Genomic DNA, 25004 nt, shown 5'->3' on the forward strand with positions numbered 1-25004 from the left:
GTCATATGGTGTCACACAGTGACATCAGTATTGTAGTATTTCACCCTGTATTTTTATGGTGTGGCTCTAATTATTAAACTTTATTTTATACTCTGCATGTTTCTAGTTTGTTTTCAGCTTTTATTTTTGAAAATTGTTGTTAGTGATACTCGGTGTTGCCAGCTTAGCAACTTTGTTGCTAGATTCAGTGACTATTTTTTTCAAAAAGCGACTAGTGACAAATTTAGCAACTTTTTCCAGTGATGTCAGTGACTTTTTGACAGTTTTGGAGTTATAGAAACACAATCATCCCGGACATTCTCACCACCAAACTGCACACCCTGGGCCTCCCCCCCTCACATGTTCCTGGATAAAGGACTTCTTAACTAACCGGCCCCAGACTGTGAGACTTGGCCCCCATCTCTCCTCCATCCCCACAGGGCTGTGTGCTGAGCCCCCTCCTGTACTGCCTCTACACCCATGACTGCTGTCTGGTCCACAATAACAACCTCAAATTTGCTGACGACACCACAGTGGTCAGACTCATCTCAAGAGGAGATGAAGCAGCCTACAGAGAGGAGGTCCTGAAGTTGACAGCCTGGTGTTCAGAGAAGAACCTGCACTGAACACCATGAAAACCAAAGAGATCATCATTGACTTCAGGAAGCACAGGACTGACCCAGCCCCCCTCTACATCAATGGCGAGCGTGTGGAGAGGGTCCACACCCTCAGGTTTCTTGGTGTCCTCGTCTCTGCTGATCTTTCTTGGTCAGATAACATCACAGCTGTTATCAAGAAGGCTCAGCAGCGACTTCACTTCCTGAGGGTCCTCAGGAAGAACAACTTGGACTCAAACCTGCTGCTGACCTTCTACCGCTCATCCATTGAGAGCCTGCTGACGTACTGTATCACAGTATGGTACGGCAGCTGCACTGAGGCAGACAGGGTCAGGCTTCAGAGGGTAGTCAAGACAGCACAAAGAATCGTTGGCTGCCCTCTCCCCTCCCTGATGGACATCTACACCTCCCGCTGCATCAGCAGAGCCAAAAACATCATCAAGGACAGCTCACACCCTGGCTTTGACCTGTTTGACCTGCTGCCCTCTGGCAGGTGTTACAGGTGCGTCAAAGCCAGAACAAACAGACTTAAGAACAATTTCTTCGCCAGAGCAATCACCACCCTGAACTCACACACTCTAACTGTGCAATACCCACATCTCTGTGCAATATTATATTATTCATACTGAACAATATCTAACATTCCTGTATTGTAGAATATCCAATATTCATTCACTAGTGCAATACTCATTCACCAAGTGCAATATTCACCATCTTCATTATTATATGTATACACTTATTTTATTTTTTTACAACATACATATTTTATACATTTTTTTCTGTATATTTTGTATATTTTATACCTTGTGTTTTATTTTCTGTATATTTTTAGATCATATTATTTTATTTTATTTTTATTTTAGAGAGTTTGACTTTCTATTGCATGGCACTGAACAGGAGTGGCCCTCCAATCTCATTGTACATCCTGTACAGTAAAATAAAGGCATTCTATTCTATTCTATTTTGTCACCATGTTTTGTGTACATACAGCCTTTGTACTGTGTGCTTTCATATGTTTTGACATCACCCGGACCCCAATTGTACCTGGGTGCCACAATGCCTTAACTCCATAATGGAACTCCATAGGGGAAGTTGGTCTGTACCGGAAGTCACGTGACCTTCATAGCAGATGTGGGTCTTCTTTGTGTGCTTATTCCTCATCTTGCACCCCGCAGACAAAACTGATTGTGAAATGTGGGTCTAGGGAAAGCATTAAGTTAATTAATTAATTATTTATTAAAGTTCATTTGTATTTATAAACATATTTAGGGTTTTTTTCTTCACTTTTCTTTCTCTCCAAAGATGTTATTGCTCTCTCCTAAAGCTTCGATTACAACTACATGCAAATGACGAAATATGCAAATTAGGTGATAAAGTCATATAGCGACTTTTAGGACAGCCAGTCTCTACTTTCCTTACTGAGGGGTTGGCAACAGTGGTGAAACTTCCCACCTACATTTTGTCATGGTCCTGGGCCGTTAGCAAGTGTATTGTATTCTTTTTCCTTGCGGTTCTGTTTTTTGTTATATTCTGTGGTATTTCTAAGATGCTTGTACTTTAGATTCCTAATTTGTTGTAGTTTCTGAATTCTGTTATTAGTTACAATTATTGTATTTCATTCCTGTTTCCCTTAGTTGTTCTTGTCTCTGTGTTCCAGTGTCTGTTTTGTCCCCTGTGTCGTTGTTCCTTGTCTCATGTGTTGTATCTTTAGTTTTACTTCTTCTGTTGTGTCAAGTCCATTTTTTGTTATGGAAATAGTAATAACAGTGGAGGGCGAAGATACTGCACCATCTTCATCGCCATCAATACTGCACAGCTGCATAATTCATCATCTTTATTGCTCATGTTGTAGTAAGACAGTTGGAAAGGTTTATAGCAGTGTGGGAAGAGTTTATAAAGCCTTAAAATATATTTAAATAATAAAATAAATATATAATAAATATAACACAGCTACTTCACCTATTGTGGGGGGGGTTTCTGGAACATAACCCCTGTGATAGGTGAGGGATCACTGTACTGGAGTCACTCCAGCATTAAACAGTGTTTTAAGTTTGTTGTCACGCATCTTGCATTTGGGTCCTCTGCCATAACACATTTCCCCAGTGAAGGCAATGAGGTCCACCTGCTCTGAAACCCCATTTTAAAGAGATGGATACAGGAGGCCAACACGGGGTTCAGCACAGCAGGACAGACTCAACAGAGTAAAGAAGAAGCAGCCAAATGGACATCAAGGAAACCTGGGACTGGGAAGCCATGGAGCTGTTTCTTTGGAAAAAACATCAAACATATTTTAAAGTTTATGAATTTCATCTATTGTAAATAAATGACATTTTCTTAACTGCTACGTTAGTCTCTCTGCAATCCTTTGGGGTCAATCTTTTAGCTGCTATCCACCCTTTTGTAAAGGTCCTCTCTCTCTGTTACACCTACATGCGTGTGAAAGGCTGTTGTTGGTTTACTCTGTGCTGCCACAGGTTTATTTTGATCCACTGACAGACCTCACTGTTTCTGTCTGGATTACCTAGAAAGGAAGAAATGCAGCCTGTGGTTTCTTCAGTTTGGCAGATGTCTTGTTTTATGCTTTCAGCAAACAGCAGAGAGTTAACAAGGTATACAAAGAGCACAGTGAGAACTTCACTTTGCTCTCTCTGTGCATCACACACTTTATATGATCTGCCTGTCCAGGAAGAATAGTACTAATTATCACTGCTACATTAAAGTATGCGTGACACTGCGTGAAAAACAGATACAAGTAGAGTCACTGTGGTGATGACACATGCTGGACTAAGGAAAAAAAAGTGACATCCTGTGAAGCCGTGACAAGATATTTGTCACACCAAAATGCAGCTTCCTTTAAGGGTCTATTAAAAAAGCAGGCATTTCAAAAACATTTACATGTTTTCAGGTATTTTTAGGTTTCATATCTCGTATCACAACCACCTCTTGAATGTTAATAGGTGCTGAAACTTGTATAAGCTGTAAACAAACAACAAATAAGCAATTAACTGGAAGTTACATCATCATGTATTTTCTTTATCTGTTCCACAACACAAACACAAACTACAGCAAAAACAAAAAAAAACTTGCATTTGGATCGTTTGTTAGGATAGAATTTATTTGTCACTATACAGAATGTACAATAAGATCAGAGGGTCACTCCTGTTCCTCTCCTGACTCCCTGGCAGCTGGTCAAAGGTTGTGTCAGTGGACAAAACACAACCAAACCAACTTGTGACATCATCAGCTGCGACAAACGACACGCTGACGGCCGTCATATTGTTTCACACCCACAGCAGCAGCTCCATTATTTAATGAGGCAATTTTTCCTGCCTGAAAGCCACCCATTCATTCAAGCAGCTCTTGAACTGTTTTTCTTCTCTCCTCTTAAATGGACATTTAAGCATGTCCTTGGATCCAGATCCCTGCACTCCAGGTGCTGAAGTTAACGTATTAGTTATGGCAGAATACAATTAAATAACAGCACCTGTTAATTTAAATTATGCTGATATGTTAAAACATTATCTACTTGCACACTGGAGCAGTCAGGGATTAAACCAGCAACCTTACAATTAGTAGCTGAGTTGCTCTACATCTTGAGCTACAGTCACCCCTGTATAGCCTGTTAACATAAGGTAAAACTGTTTATTAGTTATTCATTCATATCATAGTTATATATATATATATATTTTTAAAGATGATATTAAACTGTATTAAACTTATATTAACTTTGTTATCAAGTAAAACCTTAGTTTCAAGGTCTCCAGCCCTATTAAATATTCACTATTTATAAGGCTGCATGCCTTTATATCCCTATTACCACAGTAAACTGAAAGCATACAAAAACATATACAAAGTACTACAAAAACAGGTATTACAGTATAACAAGTAGAGCAAATGTCCAGTTCCTTTTACAAATGCAGAGATTTGGCAGCAAAAACAAGGCTTCATTCTCACCACAGCTAATGTGATTTTAGAAGACATCAAGTTTCATATTCAATAGATGTGCAATCAATTTTTTTTCAGTTTGTTAACTATAAATAGTCGGCCTGGACAACGTGGTATTATGATTCGTCCTCTTTTTCTACTTGCTCAGTGCTGCTGAGAGCAACTCAGAGCTGCTGTTTATTTCTTACATGACGGATAAACATCAGAGCTCTGACACTTTAAACTGGACAGATTTAAAGTGGACATGAAACACTTCAGGTATAAAGGCTGATTTACACTCTGGAGCCCTGCTCTGAAAACTGTCACAGATTTAGCTCTGACTGTGAGGCTGGATTTAAGAAATAAAAGGTTTTAGAGCAGTGTAGAAGTGACATCAATAGGTTGGTTGTTTGCCTGTAACAGACTTACATTATCTTCTATTAGACAATAGCTGTGAAGAGGGAGTTTTGTTTTTGTATATATATATATATACACAAATAACAAGTATATATCAGGCTCATGTATATGTAATTATATGTATATGTAATATATATAATTATCTGTCTCTTAATGCATAATTTATCTGTCAGGCCTTTTCATAAAAATCTGCCTGACATGTTTCTGCAGCAGCAGGAGAGGATAAACATGTCACGCAGGCTGTGGTCAGACCTGCTCAGTTGTGTTATTTCTGTGTCAAAGGAAGGAAGCAGAGAGGAGTTAAAACAGTCTTTGTGTTGTCACAGTTGTTGGTGTGTCGTAGCTGCTGCTTCACTCTTTCTCTTTACAGGAAGTTGTAGAAGTTTTCAGACGTGTCGCTGCTGGATGTGAGGATGGGACCCACTTTGCTCTGTGAGCTGGGCCTATTCTGTGAGTACATCACTGACTTCTATAGTTTGATTCATTGACTGATAAACATGTTTCAGTGAGAAGAACAGAGTATCAGTCATTTGGAGCATTTCAGTTCATTTGAACAGAGGACTCTCATGTTTGTTATCAACATGGTTGTTTGTAGCCTGGATTAGATTTTAGTGCACTGACTCAGATTAGAGTGGAGCTGCTTTAGTTTATCTAAGAAAGGTTTGTTTCTGCATCTGTGATCATTTGATGCATTTTACATCTTAATCTAAAATGCAGCCAATCACAGCAGCCACTGCTAAAAGCCCAAGTGTTTTATTTCTGCCATATTTGAGTGTGTCTTTAGTTTGATGATGTCTGAAGTTTCTGCCTTTATTGTAGTGCTCTGTACGCTCCTCTGCACTGGACACGCTCGAGGTGACTGAACACTTTCACTTTTTCATTTCTTTCTTTTTATTTAGTAATAAAGATTCATCTCAGCCTGCTGCATCAATCTTGAGCACTTTCCATTTCTGTTTGTTTTTACTTATTTCTCAATATATTCATAATTTTTTTAACATTATAAACACAGATGTTTTCTCCTATAGTGCATAAATTGTGTTAAATTGTTAATGTTGTGGTTGTGTTGGATTCTAGATGCTGTGTTAACTATTGAACCCAACTGGTCCAGTTTTTTCATTGGAGAGTTTGTTACCTTCATGTGTGACATGAATGAAGGAGCAGACACTGACTGGGAATACAAACTCAACAAGGATGGTCAAGAATTTGTCCCCTACGTCAAACACAAAGACTACAGAATAAAATTCACATCTACAGGTTACAGTGGGAAATATCAGTGCTTTGGTAGCAGGAAGAGTTCACGTTATACAAAGAGCAGTAACACTGTCTCTGTAACTGTATCAGGTAAGTCTACAGTGAGCAATAGCATAAATGTAGAGTATGATCTCTGTTCAAATACTCATCTGAATAACAAAATATATTTAATTAATGTTGCCATGGAAACTTTTTTCTGATGCTGTGAAACTTTAACCAGGACGTCTGTATTTACCTACTTTGCTCACAGTGTACACAGCACTAAAATACTCACAGTACTCTGATCATCATTACTACATGTGTGTGTTTTAATGTCAAACAACAACCGTGGATACAATTTAATTAAAAAAGGAAAATGAGAAACATCAAAGTTTCATAAAATTTTAGGTGACTGATGTTTCTGTTATCCACACAGAGCCCTCTTAACCCACTATTGTGTGTCCTTCAGTGAACTGTATTAGTTTACATTCAGTGTGACTTCTTCAGGTCAGAGAATGGACAAACAGTTAAACTGGGTTTATTTACAGATCTACAACCTGAGTTACTGTAGTTCTGTCACCATGTTGAGATAGAAATTAAAATGATAACATTAAAACATACTTTAAGTGTTAACTTTTATTTTTATTTTTTTTATTTACATAAAAAAAACTTTTTGTATGTTTTTATTAGGGGTGGGACTCGATTAAAAAAATTAATCGAATTAATCAGGAGCTTTGTAATTAATCAAAATTAATTGCATTTTAATCACATTTAAATATTTAACATGATAAATATTCATTTAAGTTTGGTTGATGAATGAATCAATATACATAAGCTTAAACTTCAAAATGTTGTTTATTTTCCCACCAGTCTACTACACAGACCAACGAAGGGTGGAAGTGCTCCTGTGATAAGCAAACACCTGAAATTAAAGTTAAGCATCATAACTGGATAGTTTTATTCAACATTAATGTCTCACTTAATATAGTTGGAAATTAATCATTCTCTCAGCTGTATTCCTTGATGTTGAAATGTGTTATGCTTGTTTTAACAGCTTATTTTGAATTAAAGACTTAAAATTAAACCACAAAAAGGAGAAAAAGTTTGTTCTCCGTTTAACCAGCTGTTTTACACAGCTGTGCTTCACACTCATGTTGCTAGGCGACATGAGCTATGCAGAGGTGAGGGCAGCTGATATGAAGGCTAGCCGCTCACTTCCGGCCTTTGTGGTCTTCGTGGGCTGTGAAGGACACGTGTCCTTCGAAGGATGCGGCCCCTGAATTTTTGACATTGTGTGTCAATATAATCTGTATGCCGGGAACTCGTGCACTGAGAAACGTTCCACGGTGCAAAGTGCGTTTAAAGTGCGTTAAAATTTTTAATTCGTTATTTTTCCCGTAATTAATTAATCGAAATTAGCCCGTTAAAGTCCCACCCCTAGTTTTTATGCATTTCTACTAAATCATCTGTGTATATTTTTTCCTTCTCTTCCATAACTGCAGGTAAACCCAGGGCCACACTGACAGCAGGAACAACAATCATACCAGTAGGGGGCAGTGTGACACTGACCTGCTCTGTGGGGAGCTCTGCTGAGTGGAAATATGAGTGGTTCAGACGCACCCAAAGAACCACTGAAGTTCAAATCAGAAGAGATGATCAACCAAACAGAGTTATCAGAGTATCTCAAGGAGGAATCTACAGCTGCAGAGGAGGAAGAGGAAACCCAGTTTACTACACTGATAAAAGTGATGAAGTCATCATTGAGATAACCTGTGAGTTCAGTAATTTAGTTTGAAATATTTACTGATGATTAGCAAACATACAATGTTAAGTTTTCTCTGTTGATTTCATGTTTCTGTTTGTATCTCAACTGTTAACATCTGTAAACAGTTTCCAATAAAGTTGCTGTAAAACAACAACAACACAACTGGCCTCAGATATTCAGCGGTGAGACGATCACTCTGACATGTGAGGTGCAGGAAGGAGGTGAACCCACTGAGTGGGAGTATCAATGGAGAGGACCCAGGAAAACCACACAGTGGACACACAATAATTATTGGACATTCAGAGTTTCTGAGTCCACCAGTGGAGACTACATGTGTAAGAGTCGACGCAGAGATGACTCATATTCTTCAACAGAGTGGAGTGAAGCCTTCACACTGTCAGTAACAAGTAAGTCATGTCTGTTGTGTGAGCAATGTTTTGTAAAATTGTTGAAGTTGCTTTTCCTCCTCAGTCAGAGTCAAAGCAACAAACACTGCAACACGTTATGACACACACACTAGCTAATGTTTTGTGAGTGTGTTCAGGCTCGAGTTGTTCATCTTGGTGTGTTTCATGAATAATAAACTGCACATTTTTGTGCTACAGTGTGTTGGGCAGTTCATATTTGATAATGAGCATCAGTTTCAATTAGCAAATAATTAAATTAAGTCTTAATGGCAGCTAGAAGTTAAAAACTGAGACTTCCTACTTTAAGAGTGTCTCTGCTCGTATTTAAGATCCATGTTGAAGTTTTCTGCTCAGCTGCTCTGTATCTCATCCTGCTGTTGATAAGATTAAATAGTTTTTATTAGACCCACATTTGGGAAAGTTTGTGGCAATTTGTGTAGCATACTGCATGAGTGCCTTTATGTGTTTGATCAGTCCTTAGGTGCTTTCAGCTGTTCACCTGTGACAGCTGACAGGCAGGGTGTGAATGTCAAAACCAGTGTTGGACCCAAAATGCAGTGCACAGGAGGCAGACTTGACTAAGAGGTTCCTTTAATGATTATTCATAGAGCTAAACAACAAACACGAAAACTCAGGGCTTAAATACAAAACACATAACTAGAGGATCAGGAACAGGTGGGGACACAGCTGGGAATAGTTAAGCAAGACAAGACAGGAGAAAACAACATGAAACACACAAAATGTGAGACTAGATGTTAGACTCAACTCATTGTCATTGTGCATGCTGTTACGTCCCCATCAGAGGCCCAGATAACATTAGAAAAGCAAGACTATGACTTCAGGGAGAGCCAAAGCCAACATAAACAAAACCGCCCTGAACTAGGAAAAGAAAACCCCATCAACTACCTAACTAAATAAAACAAAACATACAAACCTACACCTCAGCTCCCTAACGAGCAACAAAAGACAGGAGAAAAAGGTGGGTCATCAAAAGAAATGGCAGCTCTCCCCTACCAGCTTCCACAGGGCACTAAAGCAGACAAAAATCAAAGAAAGACTAACAAACAATTATCCACAAACAGCTACATCTCCAAAGTACATGGTGCACTAATTACCACCCCATGGCTAAAGGCCCTAAGGCACACTTGCAGCCAGCTTATGTAGACCCCGCAGAGCAGCAATTGGCTGCAGGTCCCAGACTCCAGCCAATGACAGCCTGACAGCAGGAGTAAGGGCTGGGGAAGGGCAGGTCTCACACAGCAGGTCCTGGAAGCAGCATAGCACTTATAAAAACGTCAACAAGGGAATGTAACAATGCAAGGCACACAATAAAATGATTGTTCCAGATCACTCATCCAGAGACGAGCATCTGCGGTCATGCAGCCAGAGACAGGCGCTACCGTTAGGCAATGTGGTTTAAGTGTCTTGCCCAAGGACACAACACAGCCCAGGGACAGGGGCTTGAACCGGCAACCCTCCAGCTGCAAGGCGAGCGCCTACCCACTGTGTAAAACAGGAAACAAGCAGTCATAGAAACAGATGTGGACTTGATTTAAGACAGGGAGGCAGCTACACTGAAGACAGAATCCAGACACATGGAGTCACAAAACATGAGTGACACGATAACAGAGACACAACGGAGAGAGACGAGACTAGAACTCAACCAGACATGGAAATACAAGAGAGACAGGAATACAGAGATTAAGGGAACATAACATAACTGAGCAGAACCAGATAAGAACCCTGAAATATTAAAGAATAAAAACCAGGAATCATAACAAGATAACTCAAAACTCTGGGTCCAAGACGCAGAGACCATGACAGTGAAAGGTATTTGTAGTAGAAAGTTGTAGCTGCTGCATTGATGTGATTGTGTGTTGGTGTGTTAGTATGGTATTCTAGCTGATGTCAAGAAATGCAGTGATTGGTGTTTCAGTTCAAACTTAATCTGATGCGTCTTTATCAAAACAAAAGCAACCACAGGTCAAACTGACAGCCTGTCTGCTTCAAATAAAACTAAATAAAAGGATTCTGATTAAGTTTGTCAGCATAATGTTTATAACCTGGAATATAAAGTCTGAAGATCTCATTTTTATAACTTTCAAACTCAGCCTGTGAAATGTGCTGTTAACTCATTTATTTCGTTTTCTTTTTGATCTCCTGCCAACAAGTGCGTACTTTATGTTTAGGTAACTTTGATTTCACACTACATTTAATGTTTCCTCTGACCTTTCTACACCCACCACACACCCTGACCTCCTCACTGCAGCTCTCATACAGTACACAGAAAATAAAAAAAAACTGTAGTATTTTCTGGACTTTAAGAAAGGCTTGAAGCTGATTTCTTTTCCTCTAAAAATCCTATTTGGGATCAGGGGTCGATCCAGGAATGTCCTCAAACAGAAACAACATCACTCTCCGTGCTGAATGCCTCACTGCCTACACCTTCACTTCTTTGTATTTCAAGGCTGCTTCAAAGTTATGGTTGTTACAAAAAGACAGTCAGTTTATATAATATCAAACTAATCATTCATAAATGACATTAAATTATGCACTGGCTTATTCAAAATGAAACACTGAAAGAAAAGTAGAAACAGCTCGTTCTAACAAACCTGTTCTTTGACTAAAGGGTAAAAATCTTATTAGGACAGACAAAAGAAAGTGAGCTCATTCAAATTAGGATCACAAGGACAACAGCATGCATTACATGAACTATTAAAACCCTAAAATGAACAATAACATTGACAAAAAGATAAGAAAATATCAAAAACAAAATAGAAATGAGATCTAATAGAGAGCCTTTGGATGCAGGTGGGAGACTGTTAGGCTGACAGGAATCTTCACTGAGTAACAACATTTTAGTGTTTCTGTGGTTGTGAACACAGAATAAGAAGTGTAATGTAAACACATGCAGGATGGAGGAAATTGTAGAACTAATAGCAAATGGTGCCAAACATCCTACTGTGCTTTGAAATTACCTGCCACTTTACTTTTTATTATATTAATATTTTCTTATCACTGAGCTGGTATCTCTATGCTGTCACTGGAAGTAACACCAGGCTGCAGGACATTAAAAAGTAATCAATTCATCAATAACATGCTGATTGGGGGTGTGGTGGTTAGCACTGTTGCCTCACAGCTAGAAAGGTTGGCTTTGAATCCACCTCGGCCCTTCTGTGGAGTTTGTCCACAGTCCAAAGACATGCAGTTACTGGAGTTAGGTTAACTGGTGATTCTAAATTACCCAAAGGTGTGAGTGTGAGTGGTGTGCGCACACACACACACACACACACACACACACACGCATGCATCATTACCCCACCCCATTCTGATCTGTGCTTTGAATTGTGATTGTAGTTTATTCTAAACTCAACAGGTCGACCAAAGGCCCAACTGAGAGCTGATATTAGAGACATTCCAATAGGGGGCAGTGTGACTCTGACCTGCTCTGTGAACCCATCATCATCATCATCATCATCATCATCATCATCATCATCATCATCATCATCTGGGTGGAAATACTACTGGTACAGAGATGAGAAACACTCTGAACCTCTGACCACACAAGATGCATTTTTCCTCTCAAATGGACAAATCAGAGTCTCACAGGAAGGACTCTACAGGTGCAGAGGAGGAAGAGGAGACCCAGTTTACTACACAGAGGACAGTCAGTCAGTCAGTCAGGATTGGGAAACCTGGTGAGTTTACATTTAACACAGTATTAATTAATTTATGATGTAGGAATATGATGTGTTTACAATCAGATATCTGGTCTTAAATCAAACCTTTTGTCATTCTTGTGTTCTTGTTGTTCTTTCTTGAACATTAACAGTGTCAAACAAAGCTGTTGTGACTCTGCATCCAAACTGGACTGAGATATACAGAGGAGAGACGATCACTGTCAGATGTGAGATCCATGGAGGAGACACTGAGTGGGATTATGAATGGGAAACAAACAGCTCCAGAAAACCTGAAAATCAAAATGAAAACAGGATTAGATCTGCTTCATCATCCAACAGTGGAAACTACCGCTGTAAGGGCCGAATGAAAAGTTCACAGCATAAAACAACAGAGTGGAGTGATTCAGTCACACTGACAGTTTCTGACAGTAAGTAGAGTCAAAGCTCCTTTAACCTGAGAATATAAACAGGCTGTAAAAATGTGTTTTTGTTAGTACATGTTGAGATTAGAGAGATTTTAGATGTTTAGATCATTTCAGTCTTACATTTTGATAAGTATTTGGAGACAACATTAGGCAGGAACTTTCTGAGAAAACTGTTTTCCCACTAGAACCCCGTCCTGTCCTCACTGTGTCTCCATCATGGCTGAGTCCTGGAGCCTCAGTAACTCTGAACTGTGAGGTTGAACATCCGTCTGCAGGATGGAGCTTCTACTGGTATAAAGCTGTTCCTGATCTATCAGAGAAATCCTACAGTTATGAGCTGCTACCTGATGGCAGTGGGACTGCACAGGACTCCTACATCATTGATGGACAGACACACACAGCAGGATATGTGTGTAGAGCTGGAAGAGGAGACCCAGAGTATCACACTGATCACAGTGAACCAAAGTTTGTCTGGTCTGCAGGTCAGTTTGTTTCTCTCTGTCCTTTCAATAAGCTGATGTTATGTCATCATTTTTATTCATACTGAGACACACTGCACTGATAACTAAAACAAACATGATGTCAGATTTCAAATGTTTTCTGTTGCAGTAAATCTCTTTCTTCATGTTGCTGCTTGTATTAATTATCTTTACTTATGCAGGTCTAAGAGTCTCAGCTTAGAGTCAGTAAAGATAAAACAGTCAAAACATGAAACTAAAAACTCAAAGATGTCAGCAGGCAGGTTATTGAAAAAGATGAAGCAACAGCTCGAGAGCAGCAACTACAGATGGCAGGTTATAAAGTATTTGGTTTCCCATTAAGGACAAAAAGGGTGTTTATTAATTAGTTGTATATAAAATAAACTTAAAGATCCCTCCAGTGCTGTAGTGGTTAGCAAATGAAAGGTTGCTGGTTTGACTCCAGCCAGAAACACAAATCCTCTTTGGGGTTGTGTCAGGAAGAACATCCAGCATAAAACTACCAAATCAAACATGTGGAGCCTGTGGCGCCCCCTTGTGGCAAAAGAGCAGCTGAAAGTACCATATTTTTCGGACTATACGTCGCTCCGGAGTATAGGTCGCACCAGCCAAAAAATGCATAATAAAGAAGAAAAAAACATATATAGGTCGCACTGGACTATAAGTCGCACTTTTTTGGGGGGGGGGGGGGGGGGGGGGGGGGGGTTGATAGAATCTGAGACCCAGAGCAGAAATTCCATCTTGAACGGCAATTTAAAATAATAATGGATTAAAGAACAGGACGAACACGGTTACGCCTATGTTATGCTAACGTAACACATTCAGCTACATGACGCACAACGAACACGTGTTCGGTATGTTAACGTAACATTAAGTTATTCAGATAACCATAGCATAAAGAACATACTAACAAGTTAACCAAACCATCAATCCATTGAATTCTTCATCCTCGGTGTCACTTCTAAACAATTCCGTACACTCTGTAGACGAAGCGCCGCTTCCTCTTCTGTGTCGCGTTAGTCAGACTCGTCAGCTGCAGTTCCAATTATTCCAGCCTTTCTGAATCCCAACAGGATGGTTTGGTTGTCACTGAAGCCCATGTTTTCTTGATCCATCCAATGACTTCCAGGAAAGTTGGGTGGCGCATTCTCCCAGTTGCCATTAAGCTGTGCTCTCCATCCATCATCCACTGCGCCCACAGGTTACGCAAGACTGCCTTAAAGCTGCAGTTCACGGAGATGTCAAGTGGCTGGAGTATTTTGGTTCATGTGTTATAAATGTCACATATACGTCGCTCCGGAGTATAGGTCGCACCCCCAGCCAAACTATGAAAAAAAGTGCGACTTATACTCCGGAAAATACGGTAGTTTATTCTAAATGAAATATAATACGAATGTTGCAACTGTTCAGTCTTATTTTAACATAAAAACACTGCACCCTGTTAAAACACTGATCTTCAGAAATGGAAACATCTCTGAGCTTTGTCTCCTCCCTGCATGTTTCCAGATGTTCATTCAGCAGCGTCTCTCACAGTGAGTCCTGACAGAGTGCAACACTTCACCTCTGACTCTGTCTCACTGACCTGTGAGGGAAACTCTGCTGAGTGGAGAGTGAAGAAGTTCACTGAGGACGGCCGACTGAACTCTGGCTGTAGGACAATGACTGGATCCACATGTAACATCAACACATCACAGTCAGGTACTGCAGTGTACTGGTGTGAGTCTGGATCAGGAGAGTTCAGCAGTGCAGTCAACATCACTGTACAGGGTATGTTGTTATACTTTTTTCTTTTATTTTAATGATTTGGATATGATGTGGAGTAATTCTATGAAGCAAAACAAGTAAAGATGAGCGTTTATGACAATTTTATGCATCTCACAAAACAGCATAATATTCTTAGTTTTTGTTATCATTTTAGTCATTTTTTTCTTAAACAGATTTACCAAAGATTAACAAATGCATATTTTATATATATATTTTTCAATAAACCACAAAGTAGCTCATCAAAGTATATAATGTAAAAAGGTACAGTTGTATTAAAGGTTATGTTTGACCCATCTCATCCATCTCATGGAGTTGTTGCTCTCCTGGGAGGAGGTACTGCAGCTACCACACAAATACAATCAGAGTGTGCAACAGCTTCATTCCAGGCTCCTGAACTCCAACCTGAAGTGATAGATTCGGACACGCACACACACACACACACAAACACACACACACACACACACACAAGGCGGACTCTGAAACTCATATACGTACAGGAATTGAAATGGCAACTCTTCCGTATATATTGTAGTGTGTATTTTTGTATTTATTCTACTGTGTATCTGCACTCTGTACTTTATCTGTCTTACACTTTTTGTTCTATGTAGCTCAGATCTCAGCAAACTTGATTCGTTTAGGGAATCCTTTAAATAATTTTAGTTTCTGTAACTTCTTAGTTTGCAGGAGCCAAAATTTTAAATGTGCCTGCATTGCATCATCATCATCATCATCATCATCGTCATCATCATCATCATCTTCCCAGTGAAAACTTCCACCATCACAGTTTCCAAAGAGAACTCAGTGACATATTTTTCCTTATTATGCTGAGAGTTTGGTTTAGGGAAGTTTTTTGTGATCTGAACTGTGCAGCACATTTACTGAGGAGGCTGTATAGCACTACTGTGACTTAATGAATGGAGCATTTGTTGTGCTTCATTCTTGTTGCAGCAACAATAACCCAGACCTTAAGAGGAGAAGGTTTCATGTCACAATTCAAAACAAGTACTATAGAAATTATTACATAACAATAGGACACATACAGAAGTTTTTAAATATACAAGATCAGATATTAGATATTCATGGTGAAAAGCATTTGTTCAATCTGTTCTTATTATTGTGTGTCAGCTTTTTCTAAAAGTCTGCACCAGCTGATCTGACTGAAACAATTGTGTTTGATTGTGTCACAGATGATCCTGATGGTCCTATCCTGGTGAGTCCTGTTCATCCTGTGACTGAAGGAGCTTCTGTTAGTCTGAGCTGCAGTTTGAGGACACAAAAAATACTTTCCAATGTGTTTTTCTATCACAATGACAAACTTATTCAAAGTGATACCCGAGAGGAGCTGAAGATCTCTGCAGTGTCAAAGTCTGATGAAGGTTTCTACAAGTGTGAATACTCAGGAAGAGAGTCACCACAGAGCTGGATGTTAGTTAAAGGTGAGCAGGATCAAAGCATTTGATGAATATTTGGAAATGATTTTGATGACTGAGAAGGAAAATATCCAATATAATTACAGTTTATTAATAATTGTTTGTTGTTACAGTAACTGTGTCAGCAGCTGACAGCTCTTCAGCTCCTGTGTGGCTGATTGTTGGACTGGTTTGTGGAGTCTCTCTCCTCATTATTCTCCTGCTCTTGTTGTATCACTGCAGAACGACCAACAGTGAGAACTTTTCCTTTACTTACTACAAACTCTTCACTCATTCAGATACACAAATGCATCATGAGGTCCGTGTGAAAGCAAATGTCTTCTTTCCATTTTTAATAAAGGTCCTGCTAAAGAGCAGACGGTGAATCAGGATGAACATCAGCAGCAAGTGTACTCCTCTCTTCTTCATGGTTAGTTTTTCATCTACTTTAAAATATTCTGATGCTCTTTGCATCCAGACTGTAATTATTACATCTGCTGCAGTTTAAACTCTGTTGAAGGAAACAAGAATACTTGTTTGAAGCTGTGTTTAAATTAGTATCACAGACATGAGGTGACTGATTTTCTCTGACCTGTAGGTGATCGTTGTGTCTATGAGACAATCAGAGGCTCTGAAAACACTGAAAATGGTAAAGTACACACTTTCATTAATACAGAGTTTGTGGAAGCTGGATGATTAAACAATAACTGTGTTTAACATTAAAGTCAATAAGATGATTATTTTATATATTATATCTGTGATTCAGCTCAAAGTCATTAACAAGACGAGTGAGTGCACAAACTCTGAGATTTGAAATGTAAAATCTACATTGTTAATTATTCTGACTGATAATAAATGCAAACAGAGGGTGTTTGTTTTTAAATGCTTTCATTTGATCACCTCAACAGGACAACGTGGTGACCCAGAGGAGAGCTCTGACTACTATAATGTGAATCCAAATTCAGCCACAGCTCTAAAATCTTAACAGCAGCTCTTTAGCTGTTTTTATCTTTTTCTCTTTAAAGGAACTTAAAAACTTGACGTCACTTTGAGTGAAAAGGAGCAGATTTTTCATTCAAAGCAATGATCCTGATAGCCTGAGTTTATATTTCCTTCAGAAAGAACCCCTCAGTGTGTTTCACTCGTTTATCTTCCTTTAATCAGGGGTGTCCAAACTACGGCTCATGGGCCAAACATGGCCTATGCTCAGATTTTTTTATGGCCCATGCATCTTGTCCATACATGTTATTTTTGGCCCATCGGCCCAAGCAATGAATTCAACTCAGCATGTAATTCCAAAAAGTGATTTTTGGAAAGTGCCAATAAAAAACAAAAACGATGTATTTAAACTGGTGTAAATGACTTTTTGGCTCCAATCGGTCAAACATATCTGTCATTCTGTAATTTCCCTATTGTTGGATCAATAAAGTATCATCATCATCATCATGAATGATATCAATTCATTCTGAGTGAGAACAAATCCTGTCACAGGTAGAAGCTGCAATTATATTTTGGCAAAGCAGCTTTTATATATTTTTTATTTATCAGGAAAAATTTCATTTTTTTCATAGAGATCTGGTCAAGGGGGCAGCAGAAGTTACAACACATATAAAATCACAGTTCTATAAAGATAGTTGAAGAGGACAAAAAGGAGCAGCTTGATTATAATGTAGCTACAGTAACACAGTCATAAAGATACTTGCAAAACAGGTCATTTCTTTATTTTATTCATAAGGCCTTCATAAATTCTCTTGACTACATTCTAATTACCAATTTAAGCAGAGATATTATACAACAAAAACATAAAAACATCACTTTTTGGCACAACACCAGCAGCTGGATAAGATCAAGTTTCCAGAGATGAACATTTGCATAGAAAATGTTCATCTTGTTTGGCTCCACATGTTTGTGAATGCAGATTTTCTCTGTTCTGAACTTAAACAAGAACTGCTTGAGATCCAGACTGAGTGGTTCCACCTACGTGACATTTTACACACATCTACCACTGCTCTGGAGTCAGACCTGCGCTGTGTACCTGTGTGTTCTTCACAGTAGTGTCAGTAAACATCCTCGCTGCAGGAAGGAGCGCTTTCGCAGGTCATTCATCCCAACAGCAGTTAGACTGTATAACGCAGCATAACGTCTTGAGTCACTTGGACACTTTACCTCTGTCATGGTCCTGGGCCGGTGGCCCAGTATTCTATGTTCCGGTGATTTAGTTCTGTTTTATTATGGTTTCACTGTTTCTGTTCCCTTGTGCTCTGTTGTGCTGGTGTCGGTTATCCTTCGGTGTCTGTATTCCCAGGTGTTCAGCCAGTGTGTACTCTGTTAGGTTCTTTCCTGTTTTATTTTGGTAGGTCTTTTGTCTGTGCGCTTTTGGTTTAATTGTGCTTCCTGTGTTTCCCTCCCAGCTGTTTCCCATTTGCCCATTACCTGCTGTGTTTATATTGTCGGTGTTTTCACTTTGTCCTCGTCGCGTCGTCGTCGTTCGCTCCCCTGCTGTGTTCCTCTGTGGTTCATTTTTGTCCTGGTTTTGAGTTCTGGTTTTGTTCCTGGTTCCGTCCTGCACTTTGCCAATTAAAGACTGTCTTTTCCATTTACCTCGTCTGCCTTGGGGTCCCCTTCTTTCCTGCCACACAGCTGATCCATGACAGTACGACGCGACCATTATGGACCCCGCAGACATGGAAAAGTACCGCGGCACTCGCTGGGCTCGGGGGGGACCGGCGTCTTTGAGAGGTTCCCGGCGACGCCACTCACCTCCTTCGCCTGAGCCGTGGACTGTTCGGACCGGCGGAATTTTTCTGTCACCTGCCACTCTGCTCACTGGCTTCTCCCTTCCTCAGCAGTCGCCGCAGCCATGGAGGAAGGGGAGTCCTCGGCAGCAGCAGCATGATTCGTCCACACCACGGTTTTCCACGCCACAGCAACGGAGGACGAGATCCCAGGGGAAGCAAAAAGATGTTTTCCCGGAGCCGACGCCCGGAATGACTCCGGAGGAGTCATTTTTCCGATTCCTGGGACACAGGGGTCCCTGGCCTCCCAGCACTTCTGCTTCACCGCTGCCTGCTGCTGAGGGAGGAAGGCCAAGCTCCCGACAGCATCGTAGAGAATCGCCGCGGGAGCAGAGCGGGATAACGCCGCGGAGACGGTCACCACAGCCTCCAGATTCCACACAGCCGTCGCCGCTTCATACTCAGTCACCAGGTTCCGTGAGTAACTCTGTTGCCATGCCTGTTAATGTAAAGACTGAGTTCCTTGACATTGGGCTGAACAAAGGAGCCGCTAAAGGACATGTGTTTTTTGAGCAGGCTGTAAAACCCAGCCCCAAATTCCCTGTTTCACTGACAGCCAAGGATAAAGACGTTTCGTGTTTGTCTACAAAGAATGGTTTCCCTGCTGAGGGCTCCCGGTCGGATGTGTGTAACTTTGTTTATAAGCTGTGTGATCTGTGGCTTGAACTTCATTGTGAAAGGCAAAAGGAAGCTATAGTGCAGAGGCTACGTAATCTGTTGTCAGTACATCCCTGGCTTTTGGACTCTCTTCCTGCCCTAGTTAGGGCCTTTGTCATAGAGGTCTGTCATTCTGACACCCCTGAACTGGCTCCTAAGAAATTAGCCACAGAAAGAACTGGGAGTTCAAAGACTGATGGCTTCGTTCCTGTTTCGCGGGTGGGGGCAGCCACGGACGGGCTGACCTCTGCACCCGTACCTGTTCCGCGGGTGGGGGCAGCCACGGACGGGCTGACCTCTGCACCCGTTCCTGTTTCGCGGGGGGGGGCAGCCACGGACGGGCTGACCGCTGCACCCGTTCCTGTTTCGCGGGTGGGGGCAGCCACGGACGGGCTGACCTCTGCACCCGTTCCTGTTCCGCGGGTGGGGGCAGCCACGGACGGGCTGACCTCTGCACCCGTTCCTGTTCCGCGGGTGGGGGCAGCCACGGACGGGCTGACCTCTGCACCCGTTCCTGTTCCGCGGGTGGGGGCAGCCAGGTCCAAACCTTCACAGCAGTTTTCAGTGTCGTCCACAGTGCCTCTTCAGCCTGTCTCTCAGTCAGCTGTAGCTCCAGCCACCTCCCAGTCTCAGTCAGCTGTAGCTCCAGCCCCCTCCCAGTCTCAGTCAGCTGTAGCTCCAGCCACCGCTCAGTCTCAGTCAGCTGTAGCTCCAGCCACCGCTCAGTCTCAGTCAGCCTCTGTAGCTCTCAGTCACCGCTCAGTCTCAGTCAGCCTCTGTAGCTCTCAGTCAGTTTCCACGCAGTCAGCTCTCTCTAGCTCTCAGTCAGTTTCCACGCAGTCAGCTCTCTCTAGCTCTCAGTCAGTCTCCACGCAGTCGGCTCTCCCTCAGTCCGCTCCCACGCAGCCAGCAGCTCTCCCTCGCCCTCAGTCAGCTCTAGCTCCAGTCGCTCCCCCTCGCCCTCAGTCAGCTCTAGCTCCAGTCGCTCTTCCTTGGTCCCCAGTGTCAGCAGTTTCAGTGCCCTCTCAGTCAGTTCCCTCAGCTCCTGCCCTCTCTAGCTCGCAGCCTGCTCCCACGCAGTCTGCCCTCTCTAGCTCGCAGTCTGCTCTTTCTGTCTCTCGGCCTGCTTCCACGCAGCCAGATCTCCCTAGCTCTCGGCCTGCTTCCACGCAGCCAGATCTCCCTAGCTCTCGGCCTGCTTCCATGCAGCCAGATCTCCCTAGCTCTCGGCCTGCTTCCACTCAGCCAGATCTCCCTAGCTCTCGGCCTGCTTCCACGCAGCCAGTCGTCTCCCGGCCTGCTTCCACGTGTGATAGGTTGATTTTATTATTCTATTGATTATTAATCAAAGTTCATAATTGAGGTAAATATCTCCATGGGAATTGTTAAGAATATAACCTATCATTCTTCCATCGGTGATCTACTTGTTGAGCCTTTTTGTTAATGTGTGGGATATGTGATCGTTTAGTCATACCTTGCACTGCAGGAGGGGGGCACTCCGGCCGTGGTGCTTCATTCTCAATGAAGCTGCTGAAGGAGAAGCATCGCGTTCGAGTGTATTTATTGATTTCCTTTCCCCTTCTCAGGTATGTGATGAGTGTTGTGCTCCTAAGCTGTGGAGACATGTGCCGAGTTTTGTTTGACTCTCTGTAGACTGACTCACTACCTGTTCAAGACGTTTTGAAGTGTTATTTCTTTTGCATTTCTTGTAGCATACTGTTGGCTAGCTAGCTGAGCTAAGTGCTCTACGCTGCCGCTAGCATAGTGCACTGCGCCGCCAGAATGTGTGCATACGGTGATGGCGATGCATGTGCGTGTTAGTTCTGTTTGTACTGAACAACTATTGTAGAGAGAATAGGAATAAGGAAAAATGTCTGTTGATGTGTGTATATAAGTGTTATTTTCAATACTTTGGAGTTTGATGATTTAAATTTGTGTTTAATAATTTGCTTGGCCATTTATGTCATATTTGGGTTCACCTGCAAGGGAGGACGGGGAAATTATACTGTCCCTTGGTTGAAATCATTATTTACCTGTGAAGACAGATGAAGGAAGATCATTTTGGGATATTGTCCTAGAACTGACTGATGTGTACTTTTGTTATAGTGTTTCATATTAATGTTTTGTATCTATGTGTATACTTCAAAATAATTATATATTCTCAATGAAGCTGCTGAAGGAGAAGCATCGCGTTCGAGTGTATTTATTGATTTCCTTTCCCCTTCTCAGGGTGTAACACACGCAGCCAGTCGTCTCCCGGCCTGCTTCCACGCAGCCAGTCGTCTCCCGGCCTGCTTCCACGCAGCCAGTCGTCTCCCGGCCTGCTTCCACGCAGCCAGTCGTCTCCCGGCCTGCTTCCACGCAGCCAGTCGTCTCCCGGCCTGCTTCCACGCAGCCAGTCGTCTCCCGGCCTGCTTCCACGCAGCCAGTCGTCTCCCGGCCTGCTTCCACGCAGCCAGTCGTCTCCCGGCCTGCTTCCACGCAGCCAGTCGTCTCCCGGCCTGCTTCCACGCAGCCATCTTCTGACATACCCAAACTGTTCCCTGAGCAGCCCCTGCTGCCCAGGATGACGCCCACTCAGCCGACACCATGGCCCTCTACAGTCCGCTCAGCTCCTGCTCCCTCTGTAATTTTGGTTCCCTTAGCTTCCCCAGTGTCAGCTTCCCCGATTCCAGTTCCTTTCCAGTCAGGTACCCAGTCAGTCTCAGCAGCGTCTCTGTCTCAGCCCCAGTCTCTCCCGTCGACTGCTGTAGAGTCCCTGGTCTCTGAGTCAGAGTCCCAGTCAGCTCTCCTGTCGCCATCAGACTCACCTAACTTATGCCCTGCAAAGCAGCCCCAGCCTGCGCATCCAGTGTTCGAGAATCCGGAGGATCCCGCTCAGTCGGAGCCGCCAGGGGGTCCCGCTCGGTCCGAGCGCCCGGAGCCAGAGGGTCCCGCGCCGGAGCCAGGGGTCCCGCTCAGTCCGAGCCGCCAGGGGGTCCCGCTCAGTCCGAGCCGCCAGGGGGTCCCGCTCAGTCCGAGCACTCCGAGCCGTTGGGGGTCTCCGCTCTGTCCGAGCCGTGGGGGGTCTCCGCTCTGTCCGAGACGTTGGGGGTCTCCGCTCAGGCCGAGCACTCCGTGCCCGAGGGTCCTGCGCCGGAGCCATGGGGTTCCGCGCAGTCCGAGCCGGTGGGGGTCTCCGCTCAGCACGCGCGTCCGGAGGGTCCCGAGGGTCCTGCGCCAGAGCCCGAGGGTTCCACGCCAGAGCCTGAGGTCACCCGTCTCCGCCACCGCATGCCCCGCGGCCGGCCTCCAGTGCCTGCTCCCCGTCGCCGCCGCCGCTGGGAGCGCGGTCGGCCTCCAGTGACTCCTCCTCCTCCTCGTCGCCGCCGCCGCCACTGGGAGCGCGGTCGGCCTCCAGTGACTCCTCCTCCTCCTCGTCGCCGCCGCCGCCACTGGGAGCGCGGTCGGGCTCCAGTGACTCCTCCTCCTCCTCCTCGTCGCCGCCGCCGCCACTGGAGCGCGGTCGGCCTCCAGTGACTCCTCCTCCTCCTCCTCGTCGCCGCCGCCGCCACTGGGAGCGCGGTCGGGCTCCAGTGACTCCTCTTCATCGCCGCCGCCGCCGCTGGGAGCACGGTCAGCCTCCAGTGACTCCTCCTCGTCGCCGCCGCCGCCGCCGCTGGGAGCGCGGTCGGCCTCCAGTGACTCCTCCTCGCCGCCGCCGCCGCCGCTGGTAGCGCGGTCGGCCTCCAGTGACTCCTCCTCTTCGCCGCCGCCGCCGCTGGGAGCGCGGTCGGCCTCCAGTGCCTTCTCCTCGTCGTTGCCGCCGCTGCTGGGAGCGCGGTCAGCCTCCCTCGTTTGGACTCTGCTTTGTGGCCCTTGGCCTGTGTGGCCCCTGAACTGTGTTTTTTTTGTTTTGGGATTTCCCAGTGGGTCCTCCTGGACACTATGTACTGTTTTCCTGGGCCCTGTGTTTTTGTTTTTCTGACCCCTATTTTGAGCGTTGGCGCTCTTCGGCCCTGTGCCATTGCCTTTTGTTTTGGTCCTGTTTTTTGTTTAGTTCCTGGACTGGTTTGTTTTGTTTTGTCTCCTGGGTTTTGTTTGGTTCGGTCCCTCCGTCCGGTTCCCCCTCCTCCCGCCCTGGTCCGGTTTTGGTTTTTCTTTGTTCTTGTTGTGGGCCGGCGGGAGCCGGCCCTTAAGGGGGGGGTACTGTCATGGTCCTGGGCCGGTGGCCCAGTATTCTATGTTCCGGTGATTTAGTTCTGTTTTATTATGGTTTCACTGTTTCTGTTCCCTTGTGCTCTGTTGTGCTGGTGTCGGTTATCCTTCGGTGTCTGTATTCCCAGGTGTTCAGCCAGTGTGTACTCTGTTAGGTTCTTTCCTGTTTTATTTTGGTAGGTCTTTTGTCTGTGCGCTTTTGGTTTAATTGTGCTTCCTGTGTTTCCCTCCCAGCTGTTTCCCATTTGCCCATTACCTGCTGTGTTTATATTGTCGGTGTTTTCACTTTGTCCTCGTCGCGTCGTCGTCGTTCGCTCCCCTGCTGTGTTCCTCTGTGGTTCAGTTTTGTCCTGGTTTTGAGTTCTGGTTTTGTTCCTGGTTCCGTCCTGCACTTTGCCAATTAAAGACTGTCTTTTCCATTTACCTCGTCTGCCTTGGGGTCCCCTTCTTTCCTGCCACACAGCTGATCCATGACAACCTCCTCTGCCATCACTTTATCCATACAGTCCAGATACATGTTATTTATTACACTCACCCATATAATGCATACCGTGTATGCTGTGTACCTTACCGGCTACAAATGTATATAATATTTTGATATCTGTGTATAGTGTTTTGATGTGTGTGTATATGTGTGTATATGTAAATGTGTGTATTGACATTGATATATATATTTATGTATATGTGTATAGTTTTTTTGCTATTTTATTTTATTTTATTCTATTCTATTTTAGTTTTTGTTTAGTTATTTGTTCTTACTCATCCTTTTCATTTTTTCTCTGTACTGAGCTGCTGTAATGCACAAATTTCCCCGTCGAGGGACCATTAAAGTTTTATCTTATCTCTTATCTTACCTATTGCTCTGTTATCAGGATTACACAGCAGTTTTTTACAGTTTCTGTATGTTTTAAATTTCAGTTGGAAATTCACAGCTTTATGCTCTACATTTGGTTACTTCATGTTTGTTTGCTGAATGGAAATGAAAGTATTAAATAACACTATTTATAAGGATCTTTGATTCTTTAAAATAACGTCATCAGGGACTGTTGGCCCTCGGGCACTTTCACATTGTCAAATCCTCCATGAGACAAGTTTGGACACTCCTGCTGTCGATCATAATTTTAATGCACTTTAATGTGCTGTAGATCTGTTTTTATGTTTTTAACTATTTCTTTGATTTTGCAAATAAGCACTTTGTGCTTATCTTTGTTAAGAAAAGTGTTCTATAAATAAAGTGTGTGGTTGTTGTGTGTCAGAGT

The 25004-nt window shown here is 43.2% G+C and overlaps 1 protein-coding gene and 1 long non-coding RNA gene across 2 annotated transcripts in view; both read left to right on the forward strand.

Annotated features, from left to right (window-relative positions):
* LOC115777564 (Fc receptor-like protein 5) overlaps positions 1 to 25004 on the forward strand; it is a 70200-nt gene that overhangs the window by 29993 nt on the left and 15203 nt on the right. Inside the window, 8 exon segments of the mRNA XM_030725496.1 lie at positions 6012 to 6278; positions 7670 to 7939; positions 8058 to 8339; positions 11716 to 12018; positions 12172 to 12447; positions 12630 to 12926; positions 14430 to 14690; positions 15875 to 16123. Of these exon segments, the coding sequence (XP_030581356.1) occupies positions 6012 to 6278; positions 7670 to 7939; positions 8058 to 8339; positions 11716 to 12018; positions 12172 to 12447; positions 12630 to 12926; positions 14430 to 14690; positions 15875 to 16123 (2205 nt within the window).
* On the forward strand, positions 16470 to 17314 carry LOC115777590 (uncharacterized). Its single transcript, XR_004019657.1, has 3 exons — positions 16470 to 16526; positions 16695 to 16745; positions 17005 to 17314. It is a non-coding gene; the product is annotated as an uncharacterized LOC115777590 (long non-coding RNA).

Source organism: Archocentrus centrarchus, unplaced genomic scaffold (genome assembly GCF_007364275.1).
Source record: "Archocentrus centrarchus isolate MPI-CPG fArcCen1 unplaced genomic scaffold, fArcCen1 scaffold_57_ctg1, whole genome shotgun sequence".
NCBI classification, from domain to species: Eukaryota; Metazoa; Chordata; class Actinopteri; order Cichliformes; family Cichlidae; genus Archocentrus; species Archocentrus centrarchus.